A 17,859-nucleotide genomic window follows, 5' to 3' on the forward strand; every position below is an offset into this window, starting at 1 on the left:
AATTAAGTGAGATCGTGCCTCAAAAAATTTTTTTAAAAGGCTGGGGATGTGGCTCAGTGCTTAAGCGCCCGTGGGTTCAATTCCTGCCCCCCCCCCCAAAAAAAAAACTTTATTAGCATGAATTTCACCTCGCATCTTTATATTATGCAGTGCCAATTTTTTGGTAGCGATGATGGTGGTGGTGATGTCTTTGGCATTTTGTTTCTAGTTTGTTTTCATTTTTCGTGGTTTTGGGGGGTGGTATTTTTCAGTGCTGGAGCTAAAACCCGGAGCCTTGCACATGCTCCCCGGCCACAGTGCCGTTTTAAATGCAGATGAAGAGCGCACAGCTCGTATTCAGAATGGGTGCAGTGACAAGACCTGTGTTCCATCTCCAAGTTCTTTCCTAGCAGAAGACTAGGAAACTGCACAAACCTCACCCTGGGAAAACCGTGCTCTTCCAGCACTGCCCGCAGCTACTCATGAGCCTGGACGTGATCGGCCAGCACCGGGGAGTGGAGCCACGCAGGAAAGGGCAGGATGGTCACCACGGTCCTTTCGTGGCTGAGAGTGCTGATTCCTTGGTGCATGGCAGCAAGACCCCATCTGAGGGGAAACTTGGACCGCCGGCACCTCCGCTTAGTCAGACAGGACTCACTTGTCTGGTACCGACTCTTGCCGGGCTCTGCCGTGTGTCTGGTCCACCGCAGATTAAAGCTTGTGGGCTTGGGGGATGCTGTAAGCAGACAGGGCAGCGAGGAGCCGAGAGCACCGGCACGGCGTGTGCCCTCGGCTTGTGCTCATGCTCCCACGTCCCTGGATCTCTGTTTACACAACAAAGTCAAACACAAAATGGTTAAGAGCTGAAACAGCCACAGCAGAGCTGTGAGCCCGGCACAGGCCCCTGCGCGTGGAACTGTGCTGCGGCACATGTGGCAGCTGTCAAACCGCTGCTGGAGGACACAGGCCAGTCACACCAGGTGGGCCAGCCCGTCGCCACCACCATCCGTCCTGGCTTCCCCGCCAGGAGCACCTACTCATTGACAGATGGACATTTTGGGGCTTGGGAGAGGGAGAGCATGAGAGTTAGGTCTCTTTGGGAGGCCAGCTTAAGTAAAAAGGGGAACTGTGTTGAGTCGTGGAAGCCTGATGTAACTGTGGCATCAGATGACCTGGACCAGGGTCTCCAGTGATGTCAGTCTTTTTCCTGCTGCTTAACCCGGTTTCCTTTTATGTGGACCTTTTATGAGGCAGGGTGACTTCAGAAGCTTCAGGCTGACACACCCCTCGCTCGGCCAACCCAAAAGAAAATGTATGCCCCTTTCCCAATCAAGCCAGCAAGGATGCAGGACCAAGTCTCATCCTTGGATCCTCACCAGTTGCTGTGGCCGTCAGGCAAGGGGAAAGCAAGGGTAGGAAAGGGTAGGTTAGTATGCCAGCTGGCTGCAGGTGAGGGGCAAGCAGACTGTTACCAGAGGAAGGAGAGCTGATGCTGGGCTGGCAGAAGCACCAGAAAGGACAGGCTCAGAGGCACACAGCAAACTAGAGAGACCCTGGCCGATAAGCCCCCGGCGAGCCCCACCCCAACACCACCAGTACTCTCAGAGAGGCACCACATTGACTTCCCTCTGAGCTCTTCGGTTCTTTACCAAGCTACTGCCTTTTTCTCCTGCATTAGTTCAAGTCCTCCAAGAAGCGGATGCCATGTGGGATTAGATGTGCAAGAGACGCATTGGTGAAACACCAAGAGGAAGAGCGAGGGGGACTGGGGCAGCCAGCAGCCATGGTCATGTGGTCTGGCCTCTGTAAAGGGGAGAAGGAAGGAAGGAAGGAAGGAAGGAGGGTTTGGGAAGAAGCGTCCTAGGTCACAATATGGCTGATGAAGTTTCAGCCAGATTAATATGGACTCCTTGAGCCAAATCACCTCCAGAGGTGTCCAGCACCTCCCAGGAATGGACCTGCCATAGCCTCCCTGCCCCACTCGTCCCTGGGCTGGGAGCAGCCCACAGGAAGACACAGCGGTGGGTTCAGAACACAGGACTGGGGCTGCTGGACTCCCTGCAAAAGAAAGTCCAAGTGGGGCATTTTCGTAGCTGCCACATCTACCCACCCCCGTGACCCACCCCCGTGACACACAGGAGTGACAGCCGGGCGGTGGGAGCTGTGTGACATGAGAGCCGCACCCGCACATGCCGCCTGCCTATAGCGAGTGAGCGTCCGAGCACTCCAGCGGCCCAGCCCACCTGTCTTGATGGTCAAGGGAGACAGACCACTGTTGTTCTTTGGATGGGAGCTTGAGTGGACTCTGTCACCTCTTGCTATTCACCTGCCCTAAAAGGCAGAGAATTCAAGACCTGTGACAAAGATTCTGTGTCCTGTTCTAGAGGTTTCTGAGGTTCGGTCCTGGACTACCTCTACCTGGTCACCTGGGATGGGGTGAAATTCAGTTCCTGGGCCGGGAGTCCTGGCACCTGCATGCAGGCCCCACTCCCTGGCTGACTGCAGGCTCCAAGCTCAGCAGCGCGAGGAACACGAGGGGCTTCCTCTGCAGATAAGCAGCCCTCGCTGAGCGGCTAGGCACTGCCAGCAGCCCAGGCCGGGCCTCGTTAGGACCACTCAGAGCTGAGCCCCTCTGTCTCTGCCCTGGGTCCCCTCCCACCCCAGCAGGGCCTGCAGGTACCTTGAGGCGCCTCACTGGCCCACTCCTTCCCTTTCCCGCTCAGATTCGCAACGTGGGCACGGGGCTGTGTGCAGACACCAAGCATGGCACGCTGGGGTCCCCGCTGAGGCTGGAGAGCTGCATCTGGGGCCGCGGGGAGGCCGCCTGGAACAACATGCAGGTAAGGGCCACTCCCTGGGGGCTGGCCAGGGGGGTCCCTGCATCGTCTGCTGCACAAGTGCTCACGTGTTCAGGGCTGGGAGGGAGGGACTGCGGGCCAGTGATGAGTGACAGATGCCAACCCCGGGGAAAAGTTGTAAGAGTTTCCTCAGCGTCTTGGATAGGGTGATCGTGTACACTGTAGCAAGACCATCCGTCTGGACTGTTGGTTATTAATGACAGGCACCCAGCCCAAATGGCCTTCAACTGAAAGAGGGAGTTGTTGACTCAAGTCACCAAGAAACGTTGATTAAGTTGTCTAGGTCCCTCGGAATCTTCTTGCCTCTCTGGGCTTCCTTCTCAACCTGGCTCTTCCTGTGTGGTGGCAGATGTGACCACGCAGCCCCCAGTGGACAGGTACGCCCCTCCGAGAGTTCTGGCGAATCCCTGGGGCTCTCCGCCCTAGGTTCCTGAGTGCTGCGATGGGGAGGTAAGGGTGTCCTCTCATGGGTGACCTGGGGCTCTGGTCACCTCACCTAAGGACAGGGCGGTTAGTGGGAGAGGGCTCTTTGTCTGAGGGATCATCCCCAGGATGTTACAGGAGAATGCAGACTGTAACCCAGCCTGTGGGAAGGGCGTTCACTCTCAGGAAACTGCATCTCGTTCTCTGCAGTCTCGTCTTCCCTTACGCTACCCAGCATCCACTGATCCTTGGTCTGAGGATACAGCTTGAATGTCCCCATGTACGTTTTTGGCATTTTGGAAACTCACGGTGGTATAAGCCTAGTCATGTGGGTCCTCTGCATCAGCAGGACTCAGAAGGAGCAGGTTACGGAGGCACTGAGATCAGGCGACAACACCTCCACCTCAGTCCATTTTCTGTCACTATAGTTGTGCACCACAGACTGGGTAATTCGTAAAGAAGAGCAGTTTGTGTAGCTCACAGTGCTGGAGGTCCAAGAGCATAGTGCCACCATCTGCTTGGCTCCTGTCATGACATGGAAGAGGGCATCAGATGGGGACACAGAGCATGTTTGCTAAGATGGTTTTCATTTTCTCCTCTTTTAAAGTGACTAATGCCATCTTGGAGGTCCCAAACCCTCATACCCTCATCTAATTACCTCACAAAAGCCTCACCTCTAAATATCATTAACGTACAACTTTGGGGATTAAGTTTCTAACAGGTTAATTCCAGGGGATCTCCCCAAACCACAGTGACCGCTCAGATGGCACGACACACAGGCTGGAGCTATCTGCCTCTCCCTCTGAAATTCATCCTTTCTTCATCGTCCTTAGTAGGTAGTGGCCTTCTGTGACTGATTCTTCAGATTTCTCCAGTGTTGTTATGTGACTTATCCACCCCACCTTAGGACTCCGAAAGAGACCAAGAGGAGCATGAAACCTGGTTAAAAAGAGCCCAGGAACCTCAGCTTCAGAAAAGCCTCCATGTGTGGCAGAGTCCAGGCCCGTGTCTGAGGACTCACAAGCAACCACAGGGTGCCTAGGGGTGTGGCTGTGCCAGCCTTCGCCTTCCAAGGAGCCCCATTGGGATTCACGCCTCCTGGCCCTCAGCCTCCCTGAACAGAGAGGTGAAACAGGAAGAGAGCTCCTGCCCTGGAAGAGGCTAGGAAATGAACATTTAGGAGGCAGTTTTTAAGAGGTATTTTAGTGAGCTATGTCACTGCTGTGACAAAAAGATTTGACCAGAAAAATTGTAGAGGAGGAAGATTTCGTGACTTCAGAGGTCTTAGTCCATAGAAGGCCAGCTTCATTTCTTGGGGCTTGAGGTGAAGCTGATCATCATGGTGGGAGCATAGCGAAGGGAAGCAGGTCACATGATGATCAGAAAGCACAGAGAGACTCCATTCGCCAGATACAAATATATACCCAAAGCCACGCCCCGAATCCTACCTCCTTCAGCCACACCCTGTCACTTCAGTTACCACTCAGTTAATCCCCATCAGGGGATTAATTCACTGATTGGGTTCAGACTCTCACAACCCAATCATTTCTCCTCTGAACCTTCTTGCATTGTCTCACATGTGGGTTTTGGGGGACACCTCACATCCAAACCATAACAAGAGGGTAGACAGTAACCAGTGAAAGATAATGACTGATACAAGAGAGGTCAACACATGGAGCCCTAGAACAGCCCACCTGCCTTCCTAGAGGGATTTCTGAACCACGCCTCAGGGAGACAGAACCCAAGAGGAGCCAGGTGACTCCCTGCCTTGAGGGGACAGAGCTGAGCATGTAGGAGAGAGGCCACTAGAACTCACAAAACAGAATGTCGGAACTGGATTGGGAGAACTTCTGAGAGAAATCCAGACCCAGAGAGACTCACTCTTCAGCTCTACCAAACATGGAACGAAGAGAATTTTACCAATTCTACAAAAACTCCAGAAAAGGAAGGAATACTTACCAACTCATTTTGTAAGACCAGCATTACCTTAATACCAAATCCAGACTAAGATGTTGTTAGACCAACCCCAAACCCACATTTCATGAACATAGGTGTAACAATTCTAAACAAAATTTTAGAAAACTCTATTCAACAGTATTTAAGTACCTAAGTATAATTTGTTCCAGGAATACATAGTTGATTTAGACTTACAAAATTAATTGCTGTGGACCAGGGTTGTGGCTCAGTGATAGAGTGCTTGCCTTGTACGTGTGAGGCACTGAGTTCAGCACCACATAAAAATAAATAAATAAAATAAAGGTCTTGTGTCCATTTACAACTAAAAAAATTAATTGCTGTGATCTACCACATTAACAAACTGAAAAAGAAAAACCAGAAAACCACTTCAATATGTTTAGAAGAAGCATTTGACAAAATCCAACTATTGCTGGTATACCCAGAGTAGAAGGGCATTTCCTCACTTTGACAAAGGGAACCTTTGAAAAATCTGTGACCAGCATGAGGCCTGAAGTCATCCAGACAGGACAGGAAGAAGGAAAACTGTATTTGTAGACTGTATGAGCATCTGTGTAGAAAATTCTTTTGACTCTACAAAGGATCTACAACAACTAATAACACAGTTTTAACAAAATTGCAAGATACAAAAATCAATCATCTTCTGTACTAATAATGAAGAATCAAATTAACATTTTAAAAGGCATTTACTATAACAGAAAAAATTAAATACTTAGATATAACAAAAGATGTGAAAGTCCTATACACTGAAAACTATAAACCATTATTGATAGAAACTAAGGAAACTCTAAATAAATGAAGATATATACCATATACATAGGAAGACAGTATCAAAATCAGATCTTTCCAAACCAATATGTAAATTTAACAGAAGCCAGGCGTAGTGGTACACACCTGTAGTCTCAGTTACTTGGGAGGCTAAGGCAAGAGGATCATTTGAACCCGCTCTTCAAAACCAGCCTGGGAAACATAGGGAAAAAATTTCAACACAATTCTAATATTCTAGAAGGCTTTTTTGGTAGAAATTTGAAAAACTTATTCTAAAATTCAAGTGGAAATGCACAGGAAGAACCTCAAATAGCTAAAACAACTTTCAAAAGGAAATTCAAGGTTGAAGAACTAACACTTCCTGATTTCAAGATAATATTATAGGGGCTGAGGAGATAGCTCAGTCGGTAGAGTGCTTGCCTCGCAAGCACAAGGCCCTGGGTTCGATCCCCAGCACCCAAAAAAAAAAAAAAAAAAAAAGATAATATTATAAAATGGAAGTCATCAAGACAGTATGACCCTGGCCTAAAGAAAGATCAGTGGAAGAGAATGAAGTTCAGAATAGACTTACACATACAAGGACTGCTGGCTCTAGACACAGGTATAAAGGCAGTTCAGTGGAGAAAGTCTTTCCAACAAATGATGCTGGAGCAATTGAATATCCATGCAAAAAATCAATATGTGTCTCAGACCATATGTCAAAATTAACTCAAAATGACTCAGAGGCCTAAACATAGAATCTAAAATTGAAAAACTTTTAAAATAAAACATAGACAAAGGACTTTATAACCTTGAGTTAAGCAATGATTTCTTACATACAATACCAACAATGCAATATCAAAAGAAAAAAAAATGGCTGGAATTTCTTCAAAATGAAAATGTCTGTTTTTTAAAAAAACTGTTAAGAGAATAAAAAGGCAAATCACAGACTGGAAGAAAATGTTTGTAAGGCATATATCTAGTAAAGGATTTGTATTTAGAATATATAAAAACTCTCAGAACTCAATAACAATAATTGGAAAAATTTAAGGCCAAAAGATTTGTACAGACATGTTACCAAAGAAGGCGTGGCAAATAAGCATATTAAAAATTCTTAACTCCATTAATTATTAGAGAAATGGGAAAGTACAGCTACAGTGGGACATCACTGCACACCTGGTATCAAGACTGACCATACTCAAGGTTAGCAAGGAGGCGGAGGGACTGGAACTGTACCCTGCTGGTGGGGATGTAAATGTAAAACAGTTTGGCAGTTTCTTGGAGAATTAAACATCAATCCATGATATGAGCCAGACATTCTACTTCTAGGTATCTATCCTAGAGAAAAGGAAACACTTCCCTACAAAGACTTATATGCAAATGTTCATCACAGATTTCTTTGTGGTAGCCAAACACTGGAAACAGTTCAGATGTCCAACAACCAGTAAATGAAGTCCCATGCAGTGAAATCCACTCAGCAAAACAAGGAATGAGCTACTGACAGATGCCATTGCAACCTGGGTGCATCTCAATGAAATTCCGTTGAGAGAAAGAAATCAAACAAAAGAGAATGCATACTGTGTGATTCCTTTTCTGAGAAATTTTAGAAATTGTGAAAGAAGCTCTAAAAAGAGAAAGCAAATCAGTGGTTGCCTCGGGACATGGAAGGCAGGGACAGGAGGGAGAGATTGCCAAGGAGCATGAGGACACTTTGGGGGTGATGGATCTGTTCATTACCTTGATCATGATGATGCTTTCAGGTATAAACATGTCAAACCATATCACGTGACACTTTAAATGAGTGCAGTTTACTGTATGCCAATTATTCTTCAATAAAGCTGCGGAGGTGGGGTGCAGGGGTGAAGCTCATCAAATAAATGCAATATGTGAACCCAGTTTGGGTCATGATTCAAACAGCCTGTGAGGAGAAATGGACAAGGCAGTCCAAGAACGCTTGAACTCTGGGGGCTGGATGACTCGAGGACTCTGTGGTCACTTTCAAGTGTTATGATGGCGCTTGCTGAGCTATTTATACCTGGCAGGACGTGCTAGCTGAGATTTGCCACACAACAGCGTGGGTAGAAGGAGCGACGCGGGTAGAGTGTAGCAAGATTGGCTGAGTTGGTAGCTGCTGAAGCTGGCTAATTAGAACAGGAGCTAATTTCAGTGGGCTCTTTTTTGGCCTGTGTGTTTCGATTTTTTTTCCCAAAATTAAAAAAAAAAAGAAAGAAAAAGTGAAGAAAAAAGAAAATTCTGAGGCTCTGCTGTCCCTATGGTAACGTCCCTGTGTGCACAGGTGTTCACCTTCACCTGGAGAGAGGACATCCGGCCTGGAGACCCTCAGCACACCAAGAAGTTCTGCTTTGATGCCGTTTCCCACACCAGCCCCGTCACCCTCTATGACTGCCACAGCATGAAGGGCAACCAGCTGTGGAAATACCGCCAGGTAAGACAGGAGGGAATGGGGGTGATGGCGGAAGGGGGAAGACACAGGGGGATGGAGGGAGGGCACGGGCAACCTGCCAGATAAACTTTTTTAAAGCAGTGTAGTGCCTCACAGCTTCCCCAGCAGCCCAACCCCGCGTTCACCTGTGCCACAAACCTATCCAGCCACTCAAGAGAAGTCAGAAAACCAGATTTTTATGTGAAAGCTACAAATCTTAATTGTTGGTAACTGTGTCCATTTAAAAAGAAAGCAAAGTCTTACCATGAGGGCCAGCGAGACCTGACTGGAGGCCCGCAGTGTGGAGGACCCAGGCCTGGAAGTGGCAGGCATCCCTTCTGCCCGGGGCTAGGGACAGACACGAGCTGCCAGGGGCACTGGGCCGTGTCTGGCTGTGTGCCCCAGGGAGACCGCCGGGTCTGGGAGCAGCTACCAGGCACTTCCCCCCCTACTTACAATGTTATCGCCACTGCTGTTCGTTGGTGTCCCCGGTGCTCCCTGGCTAAGACCCCCCCTGTTTTGCAGGACAAGACCCTGTACCACCCCGTCAGCGGCAGCTGCATGGACTGCAGTGAAAGTGACCACAGAATCTTCATGAACACCTGCAACCCCTCCTCTCTCACCCAGCAGTGGCTGTTCGAACACACCAACTCAACAGTCTTGGAAAAATTCAACAGAAACTGAGCCCTCGCCTCCCATTGGCAGGCCCGGGAGGTCGCCTGTGGCGGGTGCGGCCCCTCCCCTGAGGAGGCCGGGCTTCCGTGGGCACCATGTTGTGCAGGGTGCTGGCCAGGTGGGTCAGGGCCAGAGTGCTCTTGAAGCTGGAGCAAAGGGTCTGCCTGGTCCTTCAGCCCGAGGCGTGGGGGTGCAGCGTTGCGCAGACGCCACAGAAGGGCCCACAACAGGGCAGGGCCCACTTTAGTCCCTGCGGTGCTGCTGGAGCATCGTGTGGGAGAACCCCAGGCAGCCCTAAGCTACCCGGAAACGAGTCCCGCAGGGCGCCCAGCCCTCAGGGTCCCGCACGAGGGCGACAGCGCTAGAAAGAGGCAACGTTGCCTGGTGCGCGCAGCTTCTAGGACTGGTCAGCCCACCTGCAGCGGGAGGGAGAGCAGTCCCCCTCGAGGGGCCTTTGGGTTTCTGCCCTTGTGGGAGGGGACTGCCAGTGCCGCCCAGCTTCTGTTCTCTCCAGATCCCGGCGATTCACAGGCCACCCCTGTGACCCTCAGAGGGTTCAATACTGAACGCTGACCAGATGGCAGTCATGGGGTCAGAAAAGGGACCCCAGACCTTCCGTTGCAGCCATGAACATAGAGCTGTCTCCCTCTGGCTCTCTGGGTATTTGAAATGTCCATTTCAGTGCTCTCCAGGAACAGGACAGCCCAGCAACCAGCTTTGAGGGTGGTTCAGATGGCCTTGGCCCGTGGAAAAGGCTGAGGAGATCTCCAAACTGGAGATGCTGAATTTCCACATCCACGATTCCATTTCCCTTTCTCTCCCGGGCAAGTCCCTGCCTCGAGAGAGGAGCGGTGCTGGGAGGTGCTCACTGCCCAGAAGCTGGGTGCTTCCAGGACCAACTGTGGGCAGGACACCTCTGACCTCCTTGTGGTTCTAGTTCTCATAGAACTCGAGTTTCTAAAGAACTCCGATTCATCCAAACGAGAGTGATCCATAGGATTCTGGAAGTCTAGCCTCCAGTGTGGTTTCTAGAATGCTTTGATTAAAGCGGCAGGTGGGTGTGACAGTCAAGGCGGCCCCAGCCTGCGGGCTGTGTGGAATCCAAGGTTGGAGGTCCTGGGGAGACAGGTGGGGACCTGTGTCTCTCACCAGAGGCTCTGGCGCAACACAGTGCTCAGCCAGAACAGAAGCCCAGAACCTCGAGCCACCATCACCACTCAGCCTCCAAGCAGTGGAGAAAAGGACCTGAGGTCCCACAACCAGATAGTCACCCGGCTCCCTGCCAGCGCTTTACGTTTACCTTTTGCTTTGTTCGATTACATGTCAGATTCTCAGAGGTTCCCAAACTGAGAGGAGGCATTTCTGTAACCAACCTGCCACCCACTGATTGAGAAACGAAAATCACATTCCACAACCTATGGCTTCCAGCAGCTAGCCCAGGAAATACTTGAAATCAGTATTCCAGTGAGAGTTGGGTCACTCGAATGTGTCCTTTACCAGTTAAGGAACTGACAGAAATCTGGGAACACAGCCACGGATCTGCCTTTGAGATGCCGGCCGATCTCACGCCATCAGTTATCAGGGGGAGAAAGGGAAACACTCCCAACCACCCGACCCAGATCGAGCGTGTGGCTGGCAAAGGACCGCCTCCACCGCGGTGCCTGTGCCGGCAGAGCTTGCTTGCTGACCCCTCGTGTCCTTTTGCAGATGAGTGCTGTATCTTTACAAGTGGCCCTCTCTAGAAAGGAGTCGAAAGAGGAGGCTGCCTCTGGAATCTCAACTGAGGATGGCGGGAGCGTGGCGCTTTGGGGAGCTGAGGCGTGGGAGAGCAGTGCAGCATCACTAAAGTAAAAACTGTGCCTTTTAAAAAGAAAAAATGCAAATGTACAGCAAATCCCTAAACTTGAACCATTTCCTAGTGCCTTGCTAGACACATGTAAAGGGGCGGGTGGGGGAGGGGAAAATTTCTGACGGCGTGTGCAGTCCCCGGGGGATGAGTGTGCTTCCTGATGTCTGATTTCAAGCAGGAGACGTTGGGCCTGAGACCTGAGACCCAGAGGCCCCCGAGGGCAGAGGCCAGAGTTGTCCCGTCATTGCAGGAACACTGCAAATTCACGGGCCGCGCAGCCACTTGCTTAGCCTGTGGCCTTGAAGGGCCTTGGCAGCCCCTGAGAGGAGGCCTTGATGTGCCTCTTTGGGCCCTTGTCTGGGGCCTTGCCTGTGGCCCCACCCCAACCCCCAAGCAGACTGCTCCACCTGTCCCTCACCGCAGGGTTAAGGTGCACAGGAGGTGTGGGCCCTCTCCTCTAACGCGTCTATTTGGAGGATGAGACCACAAAACAGGGTGTGGCTAGAAAGTACAGCCACCGTGGAGACCCCCCTGCAGCTTTCCAAAGGGGGCTCCAGAAACATTTTGGAATGCAGAGAGCATCTTTGCTGGTAATCAAGTTCAAGGTCTTCGAAGGTGGCTAAATTTGCAGCACGTGTGAAAGCCATTCCAGCTTGTGCCTCCAATTGGAGCTTCCAACTTGAAAACAGTTCAGAAACTGTTGACTCTTCCCTTTGGAAGGCAGCTGGGAGGCAGGGGGGTACCTCCACAGACGAGATTGATGGGCAGGTGTGGCCGCGGGCCAGCCGGCAGAGAAAGAGCAGTTTCGCTGAAGATGCAGCATGTGGCTTTCCAGAGCCCACACGGCATCCCCTTTCCAAAGCTCCCCTATGTGCCGAATTTTTTTCAACCTAAGACACAGGTGATGTCCTTGAAGATGGCTCCATATTTCCTTCTGTGAATCTCCATTTTTCTAGTCTCTGCAGTCTCAAAAGAACAGCAGAGCCCTTTACGGGGGAACTGGGAAATCGGGATCCCTTGCTTCACAGATCGCTCAGCCGCACAGGCTGGGTGATCGTAACTCCTAGGAGGCCTTGCATTTCTAATATTTTCAGAAGACTTGAAAGAAGAGGGACAAGGAGTGCAGTTCTGTTCTGGAATTCGTTATTGCTTTCAATGATGCTCTTTGTGAGAAGTCCAAGTTGTGTTTTAGTTCAGACTTGATCCTGAGTGCCTCTGGGGGGCAGTGGGACCCCCATACCTAGTGACAAAGTCCTCTGCACATCTGCTCCCAATGGCTTTGATGCGGCTATGCCAGCCAACAGGGTCAGACTCCTGCTCTGTGATTGACTGGCCTGAAGACCAGAATCCCCAGGGGGTCGCAGGCAGGGGATGTTTGGAAATTCAGACAGGGATTCCATAGAGAAAGCTCAAGACTCCCACCTCTCCCCTTCTGCCTGGAAAAGTGAGCCCCTGTGAAAACAAGGTTTGCCATGTACAATCGTGACTGTGACTGTTGTTGAGTAAACCTCCCGACTTTCTCTAAAGTGGTCTCTGGCATGTTCCTTGTCGTGTGCAGGTCTCCACTTGATCGCTATGTACACATCACTATGAACACCTATTCAGTACCCAGGCACCCTGCTGGGTGCTGAACAAAGTCCACCAGCCACCATTCTAGAGGGGAAGACAGACCTAAAGCAACAAAGACTGTTGCAGATGCAAAGAGGACTTTTAAGGATATAAAACAATATCTGAGACTGGGGTTGGGAGTAACATTAGCTAGAATGGTCAGGGAATGCTTCTAAGTGAGAGCCAGAAGTTGAGGCAATGTGAATGAAGAGGAACTGTGGGGAGGGAGATCCAGCAGAGTGAATAGCTAGTGCAAAGGCCCTGAGGTAGGAAGGAGTTCCTATCTATACTAGAGTAGAGGTCAAACAGTTGGTCTGAGAGCCCACAAGGGTCTTAGAGACCACACCCAGGAGTGGAGTGGTTCTGGAGGGTAGTGACAATAGGAGTAAGCTAAACTCATTTCTGATGCCTACTCATCAATCATAAGTACTTGTTTAACAAAACATTTCTGTGCTGTTGGCTGTTAGATTGTCTAAACCATTTGACAGGAAGAGCACTGGCCCACCCAGCTCTACAGAAACCGCAGCGAGATCTTTTATACATCCATCCCCATCGAGGCCTCAGCTCACAGAAAAGCGACAAGGTTTTGGAGGACACGTCTGCCCCACCAATGGTCCTGTGGTTGAGTCCGGGAAGTGGGCGGGTGCAGGTGATGGTGGGCAGAAGCTGCCCCGGTGCTGCCACTCGGAGCCCACCAGAGGGCGCTGTGGAGCCCGGCCCTAAGGGGTTTGAGTCCTGAAACCAGAGGGTCTTCGAGAAGGGCCTCAGAGCCGCAGAACACGCTGTCAAAGTCCCGTTTTTTCAGATGAGGAAATAGGAGCCCAGAGAAGCCCCTGACCCAAAGTGACGTCCCCCGGAGCCCCGCTCCCGTGCTATCTCAGTTTCACTGGGCAGCCTTGCGGACACGTGGGGAGCTGCCACCGGTAGAGCCTTTGCACCTGCTGTCCCCAGGCTCTCAGGAGAATTCCATGAAATAGACAAGACGAAACTGCGACCTACGCACTCCCGTGCCTCCCGTAAGCCAGAAGCCCTGCCGGAAATGCCAAGGTTGCAGGCGGTGAGCCAGACAGACCTGCCTCTGCGCGCAGCCTGCGGTCTCATCGGAGGGACAGGTGCGGATCTAACGGTTGTTAGGAAGAGCACGTAGCCAGGGTCGTGCAAGTCCTAGGAAGGAGCCACCCCCCGGGTCATGTGCTGAGAAGCTGGACTGGCAGGGAGGTCGGGCCTGCCGGGTCACCTGGGCCTCAGCCAGCCACGCGCTGAAGGGCCTAAGAGCGTGGTTGGCCCTGAGCCAGGCTAGTGAAGCCCCTCGGGACTAGCAAGACAGGGAGGGGGCTTCCCCGCAGAACTGCTGGTGAAGGTGGAAAACTGCAGCCGCCGCCCAGACAGGAAGGGGACGACAGGAACACACCCCACTCTTCGGCCTCGTCCTCCGCCTCGCTGCCTCCTGGAGGTTGAACCCAGCCCGCAAGTCCATGTGAAGAAATAAAAGCCCTGGGCAAGGTAACCAATGACCTAGGAAAGCCCAGAAGTGGTATGAATGGAGCTTCCATGGGTTGGTTTGTGACTCTTTTTTTCTCCTGATTTTGAAAGAAAACTGCATAAATCAATAATTATGACCCTGTTACTGAAAACGCATGTGTAGGAAGGATGGACTTGCTGTGACAGTAACATGACAAGAGAAGAGGGAAGGAGCACAGCCGCCCAGGAGCAGAGTCGCTGCATACCCCTGAGGCCGAGTTGAGATCAGCCAAACCAGCATGTTTTAGTTAAGATGTTCATTGTAATCCTCAGGGCAATGTTGAAAAAACAACCTAAAATATGTAACTAAAAAGAAAAGGGGCCGGGCACAGTGGCACACACCTAGAATCCCAGCAGCTCAGGAGGCTGAGGCAGGAGGATCACAAGTTCAAAGCCAGTTCAGCAACTTAGGCCCTAGGCAACTTAACGAGACCCCCGTTTCTAAAAAAATAATTAAAAGGGCTGGGGTGTGGCTCCTTAGCAAAGCACCCCTGGGTTCAATTCCTAAGAGAGAGAGAGAGGATGGATCAAAATGGTACACTAGGGCAGGCTGCTGTAATCCCAGCAGCTCAGGAAGATGGAGAGTTCAAAGCCAGCCTCAGCAATTTAGGCACTAAGCGACTCAAGTAAGCAACTCAGTGAGACCTTGTCTCTAAACAAAATTCAAAATAGGGCTGGGGATGTGGCTCAGTGGTTGAGTGCCCCTGAGTTCAATCCCTGGTACAAAAAAAAAAAAAAAAACACTACGAAGTGTCTATATTTAACACAAAAGAAAACAATGGAGGAACTTAAAACTATTTTTAAAATAAGACATAATAAACAAATAGCAAGGGCCAGGACTGTAGCTCAGTGGTAGGGCACCTCCCTAGCATGTGCAAGACCATGGGTTCCATCCCTGAACTGCAAGAAAAAAAATATAGCAAAACAGCAGAAGTAAATACTTTCATATCAGTAATTACATTAATTGTAAATGCATTAAACTTTAAAAATAAAAGGCATAAACTGGCAGAATACATTTTTCTGTCTACAAGAAACTCGCTTTAGATTCAAAGGCAAGTTGAAAATTAAAAAGTGGAAAAAGTATGTCAGAGAAACAATGAAAGGAGAGCGGGGTGGCTCTAACAATGTGAGATGAAGGAACACGAAAACACCACATACCAGATTCACAGGACGCAGCAAGGCATGCGTAGCTGCAAGTGTCTACATTAAAAAAGAAGAAAGATTTAAGTCAATAACAACTTTCCATCTTAAGAAATCAGAAAAAGAAGAGCAAACCAAACCCATAGCAAACAGAAGAAAGGCAGTGATAGAGATGAGAACAGAAATCACTGGAAGAAACCAGAAAAAAAGCAATGAAACCAAGAATTAGTTCTTCAAAAGAAAGTGAATGTACAAACAGGGAGAAAATATTTTCTAATCCAATATTTGGTAAGGACCTGGTATTCAAAGTATGTAAAGAACTCTTGTAACACAATAAGACAAATAGTCCAATTAAAATATAAGCAAATATTTGAACAGGCATTTCTTCAAAGAAGATGTACAAATATAAACAAATAGTACAAGTATATACAATTTGAATACATACAAATAGTACACAAAAATAACAACATTAGTCATTAGGAAAGTACAAATTGAATGTGCAATTTGCACACATAATGGAATATTATTTAGTCATGAAAAGGCATGAAGTACTGACATATTACAACATCATACTAACTGAAAGAAATCAGACACTGAAGGTCATGGACATGTGATTCCACTTATATGAAATGGCAAAAATAGGAAAATCCATACAGACAAAGTAGGTTGGTGGAAAGAAGGAATTGAGAGTTACTAATAGGCATGGGCTTTCTTTGGGAGGTGTTGAAAATGTTCTGGAATCCAGAGGTAATGATGGATACACGACTTTGTGTAAATATACTAAAAACCATTAAGTTGTATGCTTTAATGAATTTTATGGTATATAAATTTGACCTGTTTTTTTAAAAAGTAGGAACAGAGCTGAAGAGCTGTTGGGGGCAAGTGGTAACATTTTAGTTTCTTTGTTGTTAGTGCAAAAGAATATTTTGTTATATGCCTATGTTAAATTGTTTGTGGTCGAATGTATACTTCCTTTTGTAACCTCTTGGGTTTTGTTTAAAGACTTTTCAAACTCATGAATGAGATAAATTTTCATCTTTATCTTCTTCTAGATTTTTTAATCATTTCCTCTTAATGGGAAGAGAAAAGGGGGGAGCAAAGAAAGAGAAGGGGAAGGGAGGATATTCCAGATGTACAGGGAGGCATGTGCAAAGACCCTGTGGTCAGAGTCACAGGGTGTGAAGATTAGTGAGAACAGACCAGGATGAAAGAAAGGTAAAGAGGAGAACAGGAAGCCGGTGAACGCAGAAGCCAGAAGCCAGATGCCAGATCCTATAGAGCCTTGCGGGTCATGAGTCTCTCATCTTTATTTAAGAGCAATAGAAACTACTAGAAGATCTTTAAGTGGGCAGAGAGAGAGCAGCAGGTGTACCCTTGAATGACATCCAGGTCTAGGAAGTGACCCACTACAGACGCTGGCAGAGTAAAGGCCAGCTCCAGGGCGGCTGGCTCCCTGGTGCACTGGGAAGACACTGGCTACTGCGGGAAGGTCCTTCCTCCCTGGAGCAGGTGGGAGGAGCGGGCGGGGCGGTCACTTTTCCTCCACTTCTGCTCCTCCTCCCAAGCCCACAAGTGAGCCGAGCACAGGGAGGGTCTTGGTTCTTGTTGTTGACCTACTTATTGGGGGAAAACTCAGAAAAGGTGAGAATTGGCTCCAAGTTTTAGGCTCTCCCTCTCCTCTCCGTATTTGGTTGTGAGCAGGGCTTGGGGTTCCCAGGGCTCCACAGGAGCTTGGTGAGTCTTTGAAGAGCTGACAGCCGGAGTGAGGTGGCCTCAGTCACGAGACCTTCCCTCAGCCCTCACAGCCCACGGCCCTTCTCTGGGCAGAGATGCCGCGTGTCCTCGAGAAAGTTCCTTCCCTCCCTTGACCTTTGCATTCTCCACGGGAAAACAGGGAGGGAGATTAAATCAAGGTCAGCCAGGACCCTATTATTCTATAAATACTGCATCTAGTATTTTGAGATGACCCTGGCCTTGTGAAGCCAGCGGGTGGGCGAGGAACTCTTCCAGTTCTCTTGCTGACACCTTGCAAACCTGGGCTTCTGGCCTTTCACGCAAGTGGGTCCAACGTCCAGCACCCAATGCTCCCCGCCTGCAGCTACTCCAGCTCTGCCAACCTGGGGCCAGGAGCAGCTGACACCTCTTGTTGATCCTCAATGCCTGGGCTGCCCAGCCTGGGGACACCGAGGATGCAAGGTGGTACCCAGACCAGCCTGCAGTTGTTCCCTTGAAACTGACTCTATTTGGGGTGGCAGGGGGACAGTCATACTCAAACACACACACGGTGCCATGGAAACAAAAGAATGCACAGAGAACCCTCAGGAAAGCAGGTTTCTTGGTAACTTTACAGCCTTCATTCATATGCTACCTGGAATTGAAGGAGTGTCTGACCTCCTGACAGCTTGGGCCTTGGGGTCCAGAAGAGGATAGAAATCTGCCTTTACCAGGACCACAGGCTGAGCTCTTGTGGGTCAGCCTGGAAGCACAGGCCTAAATTCTAGGTTTGTTCATGTTCTGGGGGAAATATCAGTTTCAGAACTTGGTCATTTTGCTGGGTGTGGTGGGGCATGCCTGTAAGCCCAGCAGCTCTGGAGGCTGAGGCAGGAGGATCACAAGTTCAAAGTCAGCCTCAGCAACTTAGT

The 17,859-nt window shown here is 49.5% G+C and overlaps 1 protein-coding gene across 3 annotated transcripts in view; it reads left to right on the plus strand.

Annotated features, from left to right (window-relative positions):
• The window catches only part of Galnt10 (polypeptide N-acetylgalactosaminyltransferase 10), a 229,412-nt gene extending 214,661 nt beyond the window's left edge, over positions 1-14,751 (plus strand). For 2 of the 3 annotated variants that reach the window (XM_047555527.1, XM_047555528.1), the window contains 3 exons: positions 2,703-2,819; positions 8,278-8,427; positions 8,950-14,751. In XM_047555527.1, the coding sequence (XP_047411483.1) occupies positions 2,703-2,819; positions 8,278-8,427; positions 8,950-9,108 (426 nt within the window). In that variant the 3' untranslated portion in view covers positions 9,109-14,751. The remainder of the gene's footprint in view (positions 1-2,702; positions 2,820-8,277; positions 8,428-8,949) is intronic. The other variant, XR_007109090.1, reaches the window with a different exon arrangement.
• The last annotated feature ends 3,108 nt before the right edge of the window (positions 14,752-17,859 follow it).

This window comes from Sciurus carolinensis, chromosome 6 (assembly GCF_902686445.1).
Source record: "Sciurus carolinensis chromosome 6, mSciCar1.2, whole genome shotgun sequence".
Lineage (NCBI taxonomy): Eukaryota > Metazoa > Chordata > Mammalia > Rodentia > Sciuridae > Sciurus > Sciurus carolinensis.